The sequence below is a fragment of the Oculina patagonica genome, chromosome 6, assembly GCF_052425735.1.
Source record: "Oculina patagonica isolate OP01 chromosome 6, crgOcupat, whole genome shotgun sequence".
Taxonomy (NCBI): Eukaryota; Metazoa; Cnidaria; class Anthozoa; order Scleractinia; family Oculinidae; genus Oculina; species Oculina patagonica.
This window is the reverse complement of record NC_135763.1, coordinates 20,466,055-20,482,174: the sequence shown is the minus strand read 5'-3', so window position 1 is coordinate 20,482,174 and position 16,120 is coordinate 20,466,055. Positions and strand designations below refer to the sequence as shown.

At 38.1% G+C, this 16,120-nt stretch overlaps 1 protein-coding gene and 1 long non-coding RNA gene across 3 annotated transcripts in view; both read right to left on the bottom strand.

Annotated features, from left to right (window-relative positions):
- The window catches only part of LOC144655989 (DBH-like monooxygenase protein 1 homolog), a 48,047-nt gene that overhangs the window by 27,099 nt on the left and 4,828 nt on the right, over positions 1-16,120 (bottom strand). For both annotated transcript variants that reach the window (XM_078516192.1, XM_078516193.1), the window contains exons 4-12: positions 15,922-16,092; positions 15,731-15,814; positions 15,316-15,507; positions 15,015-15,117; positions 14,255-14,418; positions 13,916-13,991; positions 2,818-2,903; positions 535-573; positions 115-174 (exon numbers count right to left, since the gene is read on the bottom strand). In XM_078516192.1, coding sequence (XP_078372318.1) covers positions 115-174; positions 535-573; positions 2,818-2,903; positions 13,916-13,991; positions 14,255-14,418; positions 15,015-15,117; positions 15,316-15,507; positions 15,731-15,814; positions 15,922-16,092 — 975 coding nt within the window. The remainder of the gene's footprint in view (positions 1-114; positions 175-534; positions 574-2,817; positions 2,904-13,915; positions 13,992-14,254; positions 14,419-15,014; positions 15,118-15,315; positions 15,508-15,730; positions 15,815-15,921; positions 16,093-16,120) is intronic.
- Positions 7,613-8,903, bottom strand: LOC144656001 (uncharacterized). Its single transcript, XR_013571232.1, has 2 exons — positions 8,581-8,903; positions 7,613-7,696 (listed from the first exon to the last, which is right to left on the bottom strand). It is a non-coding gene; the product is annotated as an uncharacterized LOC144656001 (long non-coding RNA).

The following is a 16,120-nucleotide window of genomic DNA, read 5'->3' as shown; positions in this document are numbered from 1 at the left end:
GGAGTCGGCACTTTTATTACTTTACGTAAATTTCTACCTAAACTAACTGTAATTACGTAAACAAATACAGTTATTGATATTCTAAAGGCAATACATTATAAGTTTTACACTCACCACGACAATTTTATTCTTATCCATTGTTTGGTATTTGCAGTAGTTAATCAAGTCGTCTCCCTAGATATCGAAATGGAAACATTAAGCCAGGAAAACACTACAAGATTGACAAGGCTAGCAGCTGGCAAAAATAACATTTCAAAAAGACCTAGCTTGTCCAAGGCAACTGGCCAAGCTTCACGTTTTTTGCTAGTGCATTGGCATGCAAGTGCATTGGCATGCAAGTGCATTGGTGCTGAGAAAACCCAATAATATTTTTTTAATGTCCATACACAGTACGAGAAAAGTGGCCACACTCCAAACGTCATTCCCAAGCAGTCAATGTATGTTTAGATGGAAACTGTTCGAGTGCACGCCCCTACCCCAGATTTATAAGTACATGTACTCCTCACATGTTATATACGGTACAAGTATACTAACCGGCTTAACGTGAACTTCCTTGCTTAAAACTTGGATATCCTGCAAAGAAAGACACAGAGTGAGGCTTGTAGCTTAGGTATTTAATAATAATAATAATAATAATAATAATAATAATAATAATAATAATAATAATAATAATAATAATAATAATAATAACTTATCTTGGTGTGACGATCACTATGAGAAATAACATTTTTGATTTTTATTGTTTTTTTCTTTTTCAATATGCAATGTCATTGATTTTTGTTGAAAGAGGCGCCGATCATAGAAGCCGCAAACACTTGTTATGGCCGCATATAGAAATGAACGAATACTAATTGATGCTCCAAGATGACCCTGGTCAATTTTTTTTTATTTCAGGATTTTCAACTACCTTTCCTCTCGTATCGATGCTCCTCCACTGGCTGCGCACTACGGACGGTAATGGCTCAACTGTTAAAGCTGCTCTCCTTGACTATAGGAACAGCCAAACTGTTCAACCCAGGCGTTAAGCCAACTACCTTCAACCCTGGGGATTCGTTCTCCATGTGGAAGTTTGCATATGTCACAACTGTTTTGGAGGTGCAGTGGTGCCAATCTCTGGGTAAAGCTAATTACAGAAAGCTGCCAATCATATTTCCAGCTGGTCTCAGAAAAATTGCTTCCAATTAAACCCGACCAAGTGCAAAGAGTTAGTTGTTTCTCATAGTCCGGTTAAGATAGACGGCGTGCAGTTTGAGAGGGTATCCTCTGCTACAGTCCTAGGAGTATCTCGTGGATACTATCACCTCCAAAGCCGCACGTCGACTGTATCTTTTGAGTCAGTTTAAGAGAGCCGGTATAAGTCCCGATGACCTGCTAGCTTTTTATTGTAGTGCCATTAGATTAGTGCTAGGATTTTTTATGTCCGCTATTCCATCTCAATCTCCTGAAAAATTTGTCTGACGACATGGAACGTATTCAGAGGCGCGCTATGTGAATAACCTTTCTTATATAGCACAACTAAAGTAAAGCGCGCGCTCTGATTGGTTAATTTAGCGTCTACTATTTGCCCATGGGTGTACGCTGACGTATGCCTTCAAACTGAGCGCGCGCGTTGATCTCGTGCGACACGCCACAAAAAAGTGTATTTTCTCGATTTTCCTGTGAATTTGAAAAGCTAAACATAAGAAAATCCATCTCTCCATAATGGTGAAAGTCTTTTAGGCATAAGGCACGTCTGAAATAATCCAAAAGTTTGGTTTTTTGTGTTTTTTCTTTAAGGTTTTCGTCAGCGTTTACGCGAGAGTACACGCAATTATTTAAATAAGCGCGCTCACTTTTACCTTAAAAAACGGCAATAAATCGCCGAAAGTTGTGCTATAAAACAAATGGTAAACGCCATAGCGTACACTATTGAGTTATGGATGTACTTGGGAGGCTTGCTAAGCACTCAAGAAGCTACAATTCGCACTCGGCTATCGCCTCGTGCGACTCTTACGCTTCTTTCGTGCTTAGCAACCTCCCGCGTACATCCATAACTCAATAGTGTACGTTATGGCGTTCACCATTTGTTAACTAGTTTATCGTATTGTGAGGCGATGGAAAAGGCTGGTATTCCAACACTTTTATACAGACGTAAATCATTATCTCTTCCACTATTTAACGATATTGTAAGCATGGAAGATCACAAGCTGGCTAATCTGCTACCACCTATGGCCAGTTCTTACGCTCAGCATTTGAGAAATAACAGACGTTTTGATACTCTAGTTTGTCGCACCGTTCGTTTCATGAACTGTTTTATTATTAGCCACGCGATGTTGATGATTTTTTAACACAATAGTAATTAATTATTAAAATTTTAAACCATTTTTATTGTAATTTTTATATTGTACGTAATTCAGTCCTACGACTGTAAATTAAGATGTTTTTAATAAACGAGTTTACTTACTTACTACTTACTGTAATTGCGAGGAATCATTTCGTTTGTAAAATTTAGCTTTATCAAACCGATGTTATTTCTCTTTTGGTCATGACCCGGTCAGCGTTATTCACGAAGTTAATGATCCAAAATAGTTTCCTCGCATTCTTTTGTCTTAAATTTTATTTGTGTTTTACCAAAACAAGTAAGTGGAGTAACTAGTTTTACATTTTACATTTAACATCGCATTGACAATAACGATAATGAACAGTCACTATTTCCCTAGTGCTAGAAGAGTCGTTGGTGGAAGTTCTAAGTAAGCGCCTTCGCATGAAATCAGAATTCGGCTAATTATTTTAGTTATTAGTATATTTAAAAATATTAAGTGCAATTGGTAAAAATACCTGAAAGTTGAAATCATAATTGTCATCCCGTGCAATTTCTGGTAGTTCAACTCCATCACGAACATGTTTGGTCCATATTGCACTTCCTGGTAAAATCGACAACAAAAATGTGAAAAACGATGTCATTAGAAACAATTAAGTGGCGATGTCCTTTAAAGCGGACCACCGCATTTCGGGTCGGAACAAAGTTTTCCTTCAAACTTTGCCCAGTGAACTATCTTGGTTCACAAGTAAATGCAACGGCTTTAGTTTTTTGAAATACGTTAAAATATATTTTTTAGAGCCTATAACAGCCAAGGCGACTTAAAGGCTAATTTTGATGGTCACTACAACGAAAAATTACACAAGTTGACGAGCTCGGAACACAAAAACCGCCGACCGAGACAGAAAATTATTATAATTCCATGAAAGGTGGTCCTTGAAAGATTGTAAAAACATGTTTGTTTTAATATTTTTCTTATTTTCAGGTTTCTGAAAAATTTATATCTCAACAACCGTCATATCGCTTTTTATAAACATGTCAATCTACCCTGACTTTGCTAGCCGTTATTTTCCAAGTCCAGACCAGACTATTCTAAATACCAGCTGAATTCTAAAAATACCTTGCACTTCTTACTTTCTTTTGCCACAGCGACTTCCAACTTTTCGTGTTTTAAGCGAATCTTTCACACGCATTATGCAAATGAGGTTGTAAACCGAACAACGGTTGTTTTCAACAAAAACGGTTTATTTGTTGACTTTTGGCATTGCAAGTCAAAAATACGGGTGATTTCACAGAATGATCACTTGCAAACGATTTAAGCGGTTAAAAACGGAGTATTATTCGTCCTGGAACTTTGAATTCGTACTGATGCGAATTAATAATGCAGTTGCGTTGACTGCTAAACTTGGTCAGGTAAACTTATTGGATTGTGTACTCTTAGGTTTTGCTGCTTTCTATTGCTGAGTTAACAGTTTTGTTATTTTTGGAACCTAAACGCTTTCTCAGTAAATAAGTTCAATTTTAACACCACACATTGAAATAAAGAATTCGTGACATTTTAATTAAATTATCACATACCTGTACGAAGTTAAAGATAATAATTTCTCCTGTTACCTTCCATTTTGCAAAAAGTAGCTGAAGACGGTCCTTTGTGACCTTAATTGCCTTTCTTCCTGATGAATTTCGTTTTTAACTTCTTTGTTACATACACAGACATCATTAAGTTTTAGTCTACCTCTGTGTATTAGGTATTTTAATACTTAAAAGCTCGCTCGTGCGAGCTGAATTTTATTTACACACATCTTATACTTACAAATTTGTGAGTATCGACGTCCAATTATCTTCCCTCTGAGTGCAATAGGAGATATTCTCCTCCAACAAAGAAAAGAAAAGCACTGCCTTATTGCAAATGAAATACTTTTCATAGAAATACGCTACTCAAAAAAATACTTACAAGTCTGTTTCCTTGACTCCAATTTAGATCCCTGGGGCGAGTTTTTCCGTGACAAAACGGAAACTGACGTGACACGGCCAATAATTTATAACTAAATCTTTTTAGAACTAATAGCGTGGTTCTTTATCTCGGTTCGTTCGACTTTTTTGCTTATCCATTTGGTCTTCATGTTACGATGTGCTATCACACCTTACACAAATTTCAGTTTAAGCTTACAACAAGAAACGTCTTAACCTGCGATCGAGAAAAATAACGCCTGATCGCAGGTTAGAAACGTCTCTGATCCCTGTTGCCACTACACGGTACAACTTACACTCTTTTTATTTTATAAGAATGTAGTTTATAAGAATATCGAGGCTGAAATTTGCAAATTTTTAATAATACTATTTTAGGAATAAATCCGAGGCTGAGATTTTAAAAAGAATATACCGGTAGTTTTAGTTGAAACAAAATCAGGTATTTTCATTTCCGTCACTTTATCTCTGTGAGGAATGCTTTGTTTTAACGCTAAAACGGCCAGGCTGCAACGAAAAGCAATGGTACATGTGCACAATGTAACACGATACAGATCTGGACACCAAACACTTGTAATTGATTACCCAATACTTGCTAAAACGGAAATGTCAAACGGTATTTTCTAATAATGTTCATAAGAATATTTTCAGCCTAAAATCGGCAGAAAAATAAGAATATTTTCTTACAAAAAAAGTGTACTACACTATGAAATCATATCATTTTCCTCCAAAAAAGGAAAGGAAAGCACTATCTCATTGTAAATAAAATACTTTTCAAAGAAATACTTTTCTCAAAAAAGTACTTGTCTGTTTTCTTGACTCAAATATAGATCACTCGGTCAAAACGGAAACTGACGTGACACGGCCAAAACATTATAACCAATCTGTTCAGAACTAATCACTTGGTTCTTCATCTTTCGACGTTTTTGCTTATCCATTTGGATTTCATGTTTAGATGACGCTTTATAGAAGTTTCAGTTTCCACAACTACCTTTAAACTTGTAACAAAAAACGTCTCTGAACAACGCCCCTCCACCCCCCCCCCGCCCCCCGCCCACCACCACCAAGGGGAGGGGGTCTTTAATAGCCTATACGGGGAGGCTACGCCCAAAACCCGAAAGGGGTCCGGGGTACCTTTTTCATGCTTCAGGTATATAAAAGGCCAGGAATTTTACAAGTTGAGATTTATGAAAAGGTCGGGATATCAGTGTTTTAAGTATTTAAAAGGGTCTTCAATTAAAATATTTCGAAGAAACCTTATGACCGTATTATGTAAATTTATTAAACGCTACGTAAAACTGACATCAAGACTTCATGTGTTTTCGGTATATGAAAGGGGTGCCTTTCCTGTCAAAATGGTATATAAAAGGGTAATGAATTGGACCCCACCCCCATCATAATCTAATGTTCCACCCCTAATGGCAAAGGCAAAAAAAAAAACTAAGAAAGGGCCTTAATGACTCACCAGCTATAAAAGACCTTCCTTTAGCCGTGTAATTCCCATTTTATTTTTACATTTATTTTTATTTCTTTTCAGAGTCCCTGAACTCTCCCTTCCGCGCGCCCTTTATAGGGGTTGAACCCGGGCATGCGAAAAGAGGGTCCAGGATAACTTGCATGCGCATGCTCAGAAGGAACCAATCAGAAGCGATGAGTGTGGCGTCACTTGCTTAAGGACGTTCGCGCCAAAATGTTCTACTCGATAGATTTTTTTAAAATTTTTACTGCGGCCACCGACTTTGTTTCCGAGATAAAGCGTGTGAATTTGCAAAATTAGCACGCGAAATTCAGCACTGTTTACAAGGCTTGTAGTTAAAAATATCGAAGATTAGTGAGCAGAGGCAAACAATCTTAGTCACATTTTGTAGAAGGGCGTCTGTTACGAGTCCAGATTGTCCTAATATATTAGGACACGGCCAACTTGTCTCTCGACCAATCAGAAACCGCCTTTTGATTCGCGGATCGTGTATCAAAACAAGCCTCGATTTTCAAAATGGCGACGAACGCAGAACTTAGAGCCGGTTTCCCGAGTTATAATGCCGCATTCTTGACGTACATTTGCAGAATACAAATATACATTTTTTCTCTGTAAGAAATCTTTCAAAAATGCCAATGTTCGAGTCTACATTATCACACTAAGCATTGCCCGTGAGGGCGAGGTAAAAGGTAAGCATCAAGAAAACTACCACGCGCCGATCGATCGATAGCTCATTTCGGATATCAAACTGTTTCAATCATTGAAATGCAATCAAATAATCAGGTAAGTAATATTGTCCCGTATTTCCCACTACAGCTGCAGGATTTGTTTTACTGAAAAAGGTGAAATATTTTAGTTCCGTAACAATAACAGATTTGTATTGGTTTGCCATTGGATCGAACATCTTACACGTTCGAAATTGCTCTACTCGTGTTAATTTATTTTCCCACTCACGTCAGCTTAACGAAGTTCCCGGGTACATTTATCTTTGAACTTAAAATCGAACCTTTCTCTGGCATTTGTGGCTCATTACATAGGTAAATAAAATGATAAAATAAATGAATCTGTTTTAAAAGTGATTATTTGTAGCTTTTTCAAAATGCAAATGTTCAGTAGGCAGAGTAGGGTGCACAGATATGGCCATACATTTGTGAATGCAGTGTTTTGCATGTACTCCATTTTCCACAAAAAAATACTTTCTCTTTGTACACATTGTCTTGCATAAAGGGAAAATATTTATCCAATACAATAGCTCATCATGAGTGTATCAATACACTGATTTCTTTCTTTTTTTACAACATCAACTGAGTGCTATTTGGTGGACATTGAAATAATTATGCACTAAAAAATTGTGAGTATTGTTTTTTTTTTTGGCATGTCTTATATTACCCCAACCCCCAACTGCATGCAGTCAATGTGCCATAGATGACAAATTGCTTGGATGGCTTGTTGTGTTCTAAGGTAAGGTGAAGTCTGTAAAGTGTGTTGTGACCCAAGGTGGCCCATACTACTGGAGCTTATCCCGGTTTCTGATCTGTAGCATTTAGCGACTAGGAGTGTTTTTACTCCCCAGAATGGGATGCTAGTCCATCGAAGGTTACCCCAGCAGTAAATAAACTAGCCCGGGCTCGAACCTGAACATTCAATCCGGAGTCCAGTATCTGGCTGTGTTGTACTAAGGTTATCTTGACGAGGTACAATATAGTACTTTGAATCCATTTACAGATCCACCAAAACAAATGCGAGTAAAACAAAAATACTTTGCAAATCAATACACTCAACCTTCTAAGGTACACAAATGCAAACAGGTGTGGGCTGGAATGATCATTACCCAGAAACTTGTACAAAACATAAAACTATCAGTCAGATTGAGAGGAAAAAATCAAATTTATTCTCATGTTACATTAAGTGAACATGTGCATCAATTTTTTGCCATTTAGCAACTGCCAGACCTGCAAAAAATAAAATACATCTACATTAGAATTTAACAATTTTGTACAAATATGGCAATGGAGGATGATAGAGCAGCGCAGCTGATAGTCAAGTCTGTATAATGCATGTTCGAGCCTAGTGGTCCATAAACAGATAAGACTGTTGCTTATCCCACTTTCCATACTCTTAGTGACTGACAATGGTTGTTTTGGAGGTGGTTAAGGGGATTTTAGAATAAATTATTCTATGAACCTTTCAAGAGTGATGTCTTTCCATAAGTGGCCAAAGATAAACATTGTAAGAATATCTCAACAAGAAAATTGGTGTTTTACAAGTGAGAATTTAAGAGTGCTTGATCTCGTTTGTATTATGCATTCTTCAAAATTCAATTTGGTTCACATTTGAACTTGACATGGTATATAAAGACCCATATAAATTACACAAGTGGAAGTTTTTAAGAATGAACCAAATGAGCTAAATAATACAGCCTACTCCTTTTTCCTATGGTCGTTTCAAGTCCTTCCAGTGCCAAATTGTCTGATGAAATTCTTACATACAGTTGCATGCCCTGCAGATGAGGTTTACAACCCGGTTAATTTGTGCAACATGAAAGTTTTCTATATCCTTTATCAATACTCAAAATAATTCCCTGTAATTTCCGTAATTGTTGCTGAACAACAGCTGCTAACGCGTAAATGGCCGGTGTTTCATACAAATACAGTCGCCTGGATATATTTACGTTTAGACTGGCACATTTTCAAAAAGAGTTTACTAAAAATCAGGGTTGTTTACTACCTCAGACTTTTGCATGAAGACACATTAACAACAATTCAATCGAAAAAAAATACTACCAGCTGAGTAAAAAATGGGTAAATGCCAAAAATAAAGGTTAGATTTTACATACCTTGAATAACGAACAGGAAAATGGCGTCATAAATCGCGGTTTTCTGTCGAGATACTTGAAGAACGCAAACGAACAACCACTCAAAATGGCCGCCGACGCTTCCTGTCTCTGTTACGCCAAACAAGTCGCGGATTAACACTCTTTGGAGACTGGAAACAAAGGATTTCTTTTGTTCTTGGCGATTTGTACAAATGGCCGCCATCTTGGTCGATAACAATAGCCCGTGACGTCACGGTTGTCCTAATATATTAGGACAATCCGGACTGGTTACGTAAATAATTCCTGTGTTGATATCCTTTTTGTAAGACTTAACCCTGAAAAAGGCATTAAAAACTGTCGTACGGCAAAACGAGAAGCTCAAAAAGCCAAATTCAAACGTCAGTCGGACAATGAAAACAAACTTCCACTCGATAGATTTTTTTCATTTTCTCGCAAAACGTAGATATTAATTAACAAAAGTAGTCCGTTAAGAAAAAGTAGGGGTCACCGACAATTTAAAAGAGCAAACTCCAAGCGAAGTGAGCGGAACGGCTACCCATCCTATATGTGCTCAGCAAGCTTTCACAGCGCGCGCGCTCAATATATGGCGTGGCATGACGTTGCGACATGAATCACGTGCGCACTAAGGATGCGCATAAACAATTAGCGCGAACGGCCTTAAGATGCACGCTAGGGTTACGCTAAGGTAAGAATTGCTCGCTCAAATGACGAATTAAACTACACGACCAAGTGCGCGAATAAATGCGAGAAAAAACTGTGCTAAATTTCATACAAAACCAAATCATTAAACAGTTAAAAAATACTAGGAATAATTGACGGATAGCGATTTGTTGTGTTTTGGTCGTTAGCTTTAAGTAGACAATGACTGGCAAGCTAGGCTTTTTTAAAGTTATTCCGGTGATCCTGCTTTAGTATAGTGTGCACAGTTGCGTAGTTGAGCTCGTTATTTGTGCGCGCGCGTTTTCAAAAGTGCTGCCAAATATGTTTTTTCCCCAATTTAGGGAGGGGGGGATTGGCTCATGCACATGCAAGTTATCCTGGACTCTCTCTTCGCACGCCTGGTTTCAACCTCTATAAAGGGCGCGCGAAAGAGAGAGTCCAGGGACTGGACTAGTTTTATGTGAGAGAAAGTGTATGGTAATTCTCTGCGCACCTGATCCGACTTAAACGAAAATACCGTAATCTGCTAATTAGCCTTACGGAATAGATTTACGGAATATCGGCTCTTTGCCCCCCCCCCCACCACCACCTCACCCCCCTTGTTTCTTCGTGGACGTCCTTGGTGCGCTTGATAAAGGAAAACTGTTCTTGTGCGCCAGAAATTTCCATATGTGTGCCCGTGTGCTTGGCGCACACGTTAATTTTTGCGACAACCGACCCCTCTACATCGAAAAAGCCAGCTCTGGCCAGGATAAGTTTCCATTCCGTAGTGTCCTCTTGTGATAAATGTATAGAAGCGAGATGGCTGTCTATCGATTTATCGCACTGAAGCAAACAGAAGAGACCTGAAACGTGAATCGCCACACTTTTCCGTTCGCGACAAAAAGCACGACATCTTGTTTTGAAATTTTATTTGCCGAACCCAGGACGAACCAATTACAAAACTTTGTAACAATACTTACCAGAACTGTCTCGAACATTTGTTTTAAAAATCGTGCCATTATATAACACTAAACGATGAATAAAATAAGTAACAGAATAACAATGCCAAATGTCTTTGGGCATCCTTAAAACAGGTAACGTGAATTGTAGCAATAGAATTTTGACGGTACAAACTGTCCGGTTTTCCCGACGCAAATCCTGTTTATGCATAACACACAAAAAAGTCACGCAAATTCGGTTTAATTGTAAGGCGGTTTATAGGAAGTAGCTTAGGCGACCACAAATACGGCGGGAATTCAGGCTGGGAATAATGAATGCTGCTGTATGCAAAACACGTTTAGGAATGTGTCTTTTAACAGCAGGTTAACTAAATAAAATTGCAAAGTTATAAAATGGCAACAAAACAAGTCAACTGAATTAAGACGTCACAAATTGTCGATTTCAAAAGGTACATTACTCCAACTTGTTAGACCAGTTAAAACTGAATGAATTATTTAAATTTTACACCTTGAATGCTTTCATATTTAAATATAGATAAAACACAGCGAGTTTCAAAAAACTAGAACGGTTTGTTTGAAAAAATCGGTCAAAGTTCAGCAGACAACACATTTTGCAAATTAATTGTTACATTTGTCTTGAAAGCATGCAAAGTTCGAGACCGAATAATTCGTAAATTTTAACTACTTATATCATTTGCAAGTTTTCTTTCTATTATACTCCCAGTATTTTTTACTTCCAATGCCAAAATTTTACAATTTAACCGTTTTTGTTGAAAACAACCGTTGTTCGGTTTACAACCTCATTTGCATAATGCGTGTGAAAGATTCGCTTAAAACACGAAAAGTTGGAAGTCGCTGTGGCAAAAGAAAGTAAGAAGTGCAAAGTATTTTTAGATTTCTGTCTTCTCTGGCATCTATTTAGTAGAATTCAGCTGGTATTTAGAATAGTCTGGTCTGGACTTGGAAAATAACGGCTAGCAAAGTCAGGGTAGATTGACATGTTTATAAAAAGCGATATGACGGTTGTTGAGATATAAATTTTTCCGAACCTGAAAATAAGAAAAATATTAAAACAAACATGTTTTTACAATCTTTCAAGGACCACCTTTCATGGAATTATAATAATTTTCTGTCTCGGTCGGCGGTTTTTGTGTGCCGAGCTCGTCAACTTGTGTAATTTTTCGTTGTAGTGACCATCAAAATTAGCCTTTAAGTCGCCTTGGCTGTTATAGGCTCTAAAAAAATATATTTTAACGTATTTCAAAAAACTAAAGCCGTTGCATTTACTTGTGAACCAAGATAGTTCACTGGGCAAAGTTTGAGGGAAAACTTTGTTCCGACCCGAAATGCGGTGGTCCGCTTTAAAGGACATCGCCACTTAAGAGTGCGATTTAAAACGTTAACACTTAAAAGCGGTTTTACACTGATTTTTGAAAATTATCCTTTATTGCCAGACGACGTTCGAATAGTATCCCATGGTGCAAATCTCTGCGCACTTCACGCAATATCGAAGTTATGGCGGATTCCACCGTAAAATAACGCCGCTTTCTCTACGGCACATTGCGTATTTTTCTTCCAGTCAAAAGCAAGAAAATTGTATTATTTTGTTGTTTGTCATACTTCCATTGATTTGCAATTGTCCTATGACCGTGGTTTGTTAAAAAATGTCCTTTATTTTGATTACCTTATTGTTACTTATTTTCGCGGGAACTTAATTTCGCGAAAATGGAACGGGCATATTTCGCGGGACTTAATTTTCGCGATTTGGCCAAAAATACGAAATTAACATAAAAATACAATGGAAAAGGTTTGAAACAAATTTTCGCGGGTCTTTAATTTCGCGATTTTTTGAAAATCGCGAAAATCGCGAAAATTTAGTCCCGCGAAAATAAGTAACAATAAGGTATTTTGATTAGATTTCCTTCACAAAGTGTTCACTGACCCGCGACGAGGTCATAAATATTCACGATTCTTCGGATAATAAGCAGGTTTCTACTAAATATGGGTCTCACGCTAGCATAATGAAGGCCGTATTATTGTACTTGCAAAGAAGTACCGAGAAGTACCCGCATCTTAATGACTTTTTCAGCGATCAAAGATGACTGAAATTTTGATCGAAAACAAGCGCCGCGTGCTGGGAAGCATGTGTGATGTCTGTTTCAGGCAACAATCGCTGGGCTCTTTCGTGAGCGCTTTGTCATTATTGCCATTTATATTTACATTCAAATGACTAATTTCGAAAGAATTTTATAACTGTACTCTTTAAATTAGTGAAATGTTTACAACTGGTGAAAAATAACCGTAATAATAAGCTCAAATATGTATTCACAGATTATGTAATTTGTGATAGTCGTAGATTAGCATAAATTACTGTTTTGCCGGCACGGACCAGAGGGTTGGGCGCGGGTTTGCGGTGTGCAATGTATAGTGGGATTTGAGTTTGTAATAGGTGGCCGTTAGGAAGGTGAGACATTCTACGGTCAGCCTTCGCCACGTTTTGGTCAATGTTTGGTTTTACTTTTATTTCCTTTGTCATCCATGGAAGCAGGCTTACGCTTCGTTTTGTTTAAATATTTAGTTCTCCTATTATAATTGTATCACTGTAAAGATCATATATTTCGAAAAGTATTTGTTTACAGTAAGTTAGATAAGAATACCCTAAAACCCCAAGGGTTGCGCAACTGCCTTGGTCGGGGGCACACGTTCCCCGTTTTCTCCACTTGCTGGTTTTTAGGGGTTTTCGTGTCCGGCTCTGGTGCATTAAGTTTTCTAATGCTATTCATAGTTCGTAATTTCTTGTATTATCTGTTGAGATTGAATAAACGGGACGGTGGCTCGGCTGGCCAACGCACCCATATGTTGGCTCGGCTGGCCAACGCACCCAATTTATAACTGAGATGTGTGTCCGGATGTGTAGTGGAGGAAAAACATGTAAACAGCGCCGAACGAGCCCGCCGGCTGCGAAGCGGACGGACTAGAGATCGATAGTGATGTAAGAAGAAATGTAAGAAAACCGATTCGGATCAGCACAGGACTTCTTTATTAACAATCCAGAAACAAATAGCTCATCTATAGCCGAATTTTTGACTGTCACAGGAACGAGAGCTCTTCGACGTTCGTCCAATTGTTCAATAACACTAACATGTATTTCTCTGCATACTAGCGAAACACAGGTAAATCCCTTCAATGTGACACTGAAATTTTCCTTTGAAACGCAGTGAACGTAGAACAAGTCGTTTTCCTCGAAAGCAGCAGCTTTTGAATCAAAACTACTCCGGAAACACGCCATGGCGAACGCTTCTTCTCACTTCGCGAGAGCTGAATAATACTGATTAGGTCACGTACGCAGTGATAATATAAGATGAAACGAAATGCACCATGGGATACTTTTCGAACGTCGTCTGCTTTATTGCTTTGGGTTTGCTTTAGTACGCTCTCGGATAGAGAGGCAAATTCAATTACGGCATGGTCATGGGCGTTTTCCTGTGTTTGTCGCCAGTTTCGGGTATCCACTTTTTTGGGGGTCTTTTTTAGCTCATTGTGTTTTTGTTGTCGATGGCTAGGTATTGGCTTAACGACATTCAATTGAAAACTTTTTTCCAAAGTATTCTGTATCGACATTCATCAAGATCTTGTGGGCGTTATCTTGGCAGCCTTGTTTGACAGGCGTATATGACTGTGTTTCTCTGTATTTTTTTTTTCTGTATGTGTTCAACCAAACAATTATAACATACCTTGTAGATGAGTGTGAAGAAATGCAGCAAACACCTTAATCCCTTTTCCTGGCAGCGTTGTTGAATTTAACATTTCCTTTTTAGAGAAATTAAACAAAAATTAATGAGCTGGCATATTTTCAATTAAAATGGAAGAGGTGATTTTCTTATTCCGGCCAGACTAGTTGCCGGTTACACCAGCCTACTTCAGTTCAAACTTTTGTATAGGTTATTGAACATACGCTCCTTGCAGCATGTTCCTTGAGTCAGGTAATGATTTTAGGCGGCGAGGTATTAAAAAAACCATCCAAATAGCCTAGTTAATGGTCAATTGTTATTTCATCACGTTTTACTCCTTACCTGACTGCATTCTTTGGGACAGAATCCATAAGTTATCCACGATTCTTGTTTAGGTGGGATTACCATATATGGAAGACTCGATTCCCCTACAGTTAGTACACCAGCATCGTACTTACGGAGGTTCGGAGTGTAGAAAAAACGCAGTCCGGAGCTGTCTTTGCGTCCTGTTGGATTAAAACATCTCTAACTTGGATAAGACAATCCACCAAAAAGCCATTTCCAAATGTAATTACAGTGGAAAACTCCATTACCTGTGTCAGGAATGTTTCAATCCGATGACACAAAGTAACTTCCTTTCCTTCGTTGGTGTACAGCAATTTAAGTTTAGGGGTTTCAACTTATACATAGTTATACTCCTGTAGAGAATTGAAGTCGTCTTGTTTTTTATTCACTAAATATAAGGGCAACTACAGACTTGGTCAGATTGACACAGGGCCAGACGTTAGAAATAAAATCATTCCTAGCGGGAATCAAAGCGTTCCCTCTTTTTGTCAGTTTCAGTTTCTATGATTGAGGTTTTTTCGCAGTATATAGACAGTAAAGCTTTTCGCAACTCTACACGAACTAAGCTAAACTATATTTAAGCAAAACCCGTCATCTGGTGATAATCCCGGTGCATACCGTGGAAGAAAAGTGTATCAGAATTTGTCACCAATTAACAGATCTTTCAGAACCTGTAGAGCACTTCTCGAAAAACTGACTACAGGTACACCTCGTGTGTAATGTTCTAGAGAATTAACAAAATAATGCACCTACTAACCTTCAATTCCTTTCGGGTTATCATAGTGTATCTCGAGCATGTAACTATTCGGGGAATCCGCCGATCCAATAACATAGCCAACGTTTGGCGGGTAATAAAATGCCTTCAAAAGAAAAGGACAAAGTGAATGAAAAAGAATAGACTAAACGAATGAATTAAACTGATAAGCCTGGCAATAATACACATCTTTGAAATGAGTAAATGCGTTCGAGATTGAGTACAATAGTAAGATCAAGACTGTATGCAAGCCTATAAAAAAATTGCAATTGTGCAGATATGAATATACTCTAAAACTCTTCACCTGAGCACCAACTGCCCAAACACCCACTACACTGTAAAAGTAGCATTCTGCGAATGGCATATTGGCGTAGTCTTGGCAATCAAATCCGGGGCCGTAATGCACGCTGTCATTAAATTGTCCACGATTATGGCACTCGTAAATCACCAGGTGATGCACCAATCCTTCATTTCCCTTTTGGATATATGGCTCGAACTGCAAGACTAAAGCAACAGAAATGTCAAGGATGTGGTAGTATAAAGAACATGTTTTTATTCTATGCCTCTCGTATGCCGTCTAAGGGGCTCTAAATTCCCTTTAACCTTTAATCGTTTGTCATATTTTTCCACGATGGAGACAACTTTGAGGAAATTTAGCACGGAAGTTGAGATTTGATCTTCAGAGGTTGCGTGTTATTTGAAGGTGCAGTAACACAAACCTTTGTTATGTGATGCTTGTGTTTAATTTCCGGGGCCCTGATCAGAGAACACCAGTAGGTTGTTCGCTTTTTGGGAATCGTTATCTGAAAACAAAAATGCAAATACAGTGTATAATTTAATGCTGCCATTTAACAAACACTTCTAATCAGCAATACAGTATCAAATACCGTTGCTTTTAAAGCAATCTCACATTTTTGTTGTTCATGACAAAATCTTTCCACCCTGTCTCATTGACTTGTTTCTCGTCCATGTTGTTGAGAAGAAGTATGCTCCTTGACCCTCTAAACGTGTGGTATTTAATATCATCATCCGACCCTGGATCCTCTGTATGATAGGCGAACACCACCTTCGTGGTACCTTGCTGTAAAAAAAAGAAAACGTTACTGAAA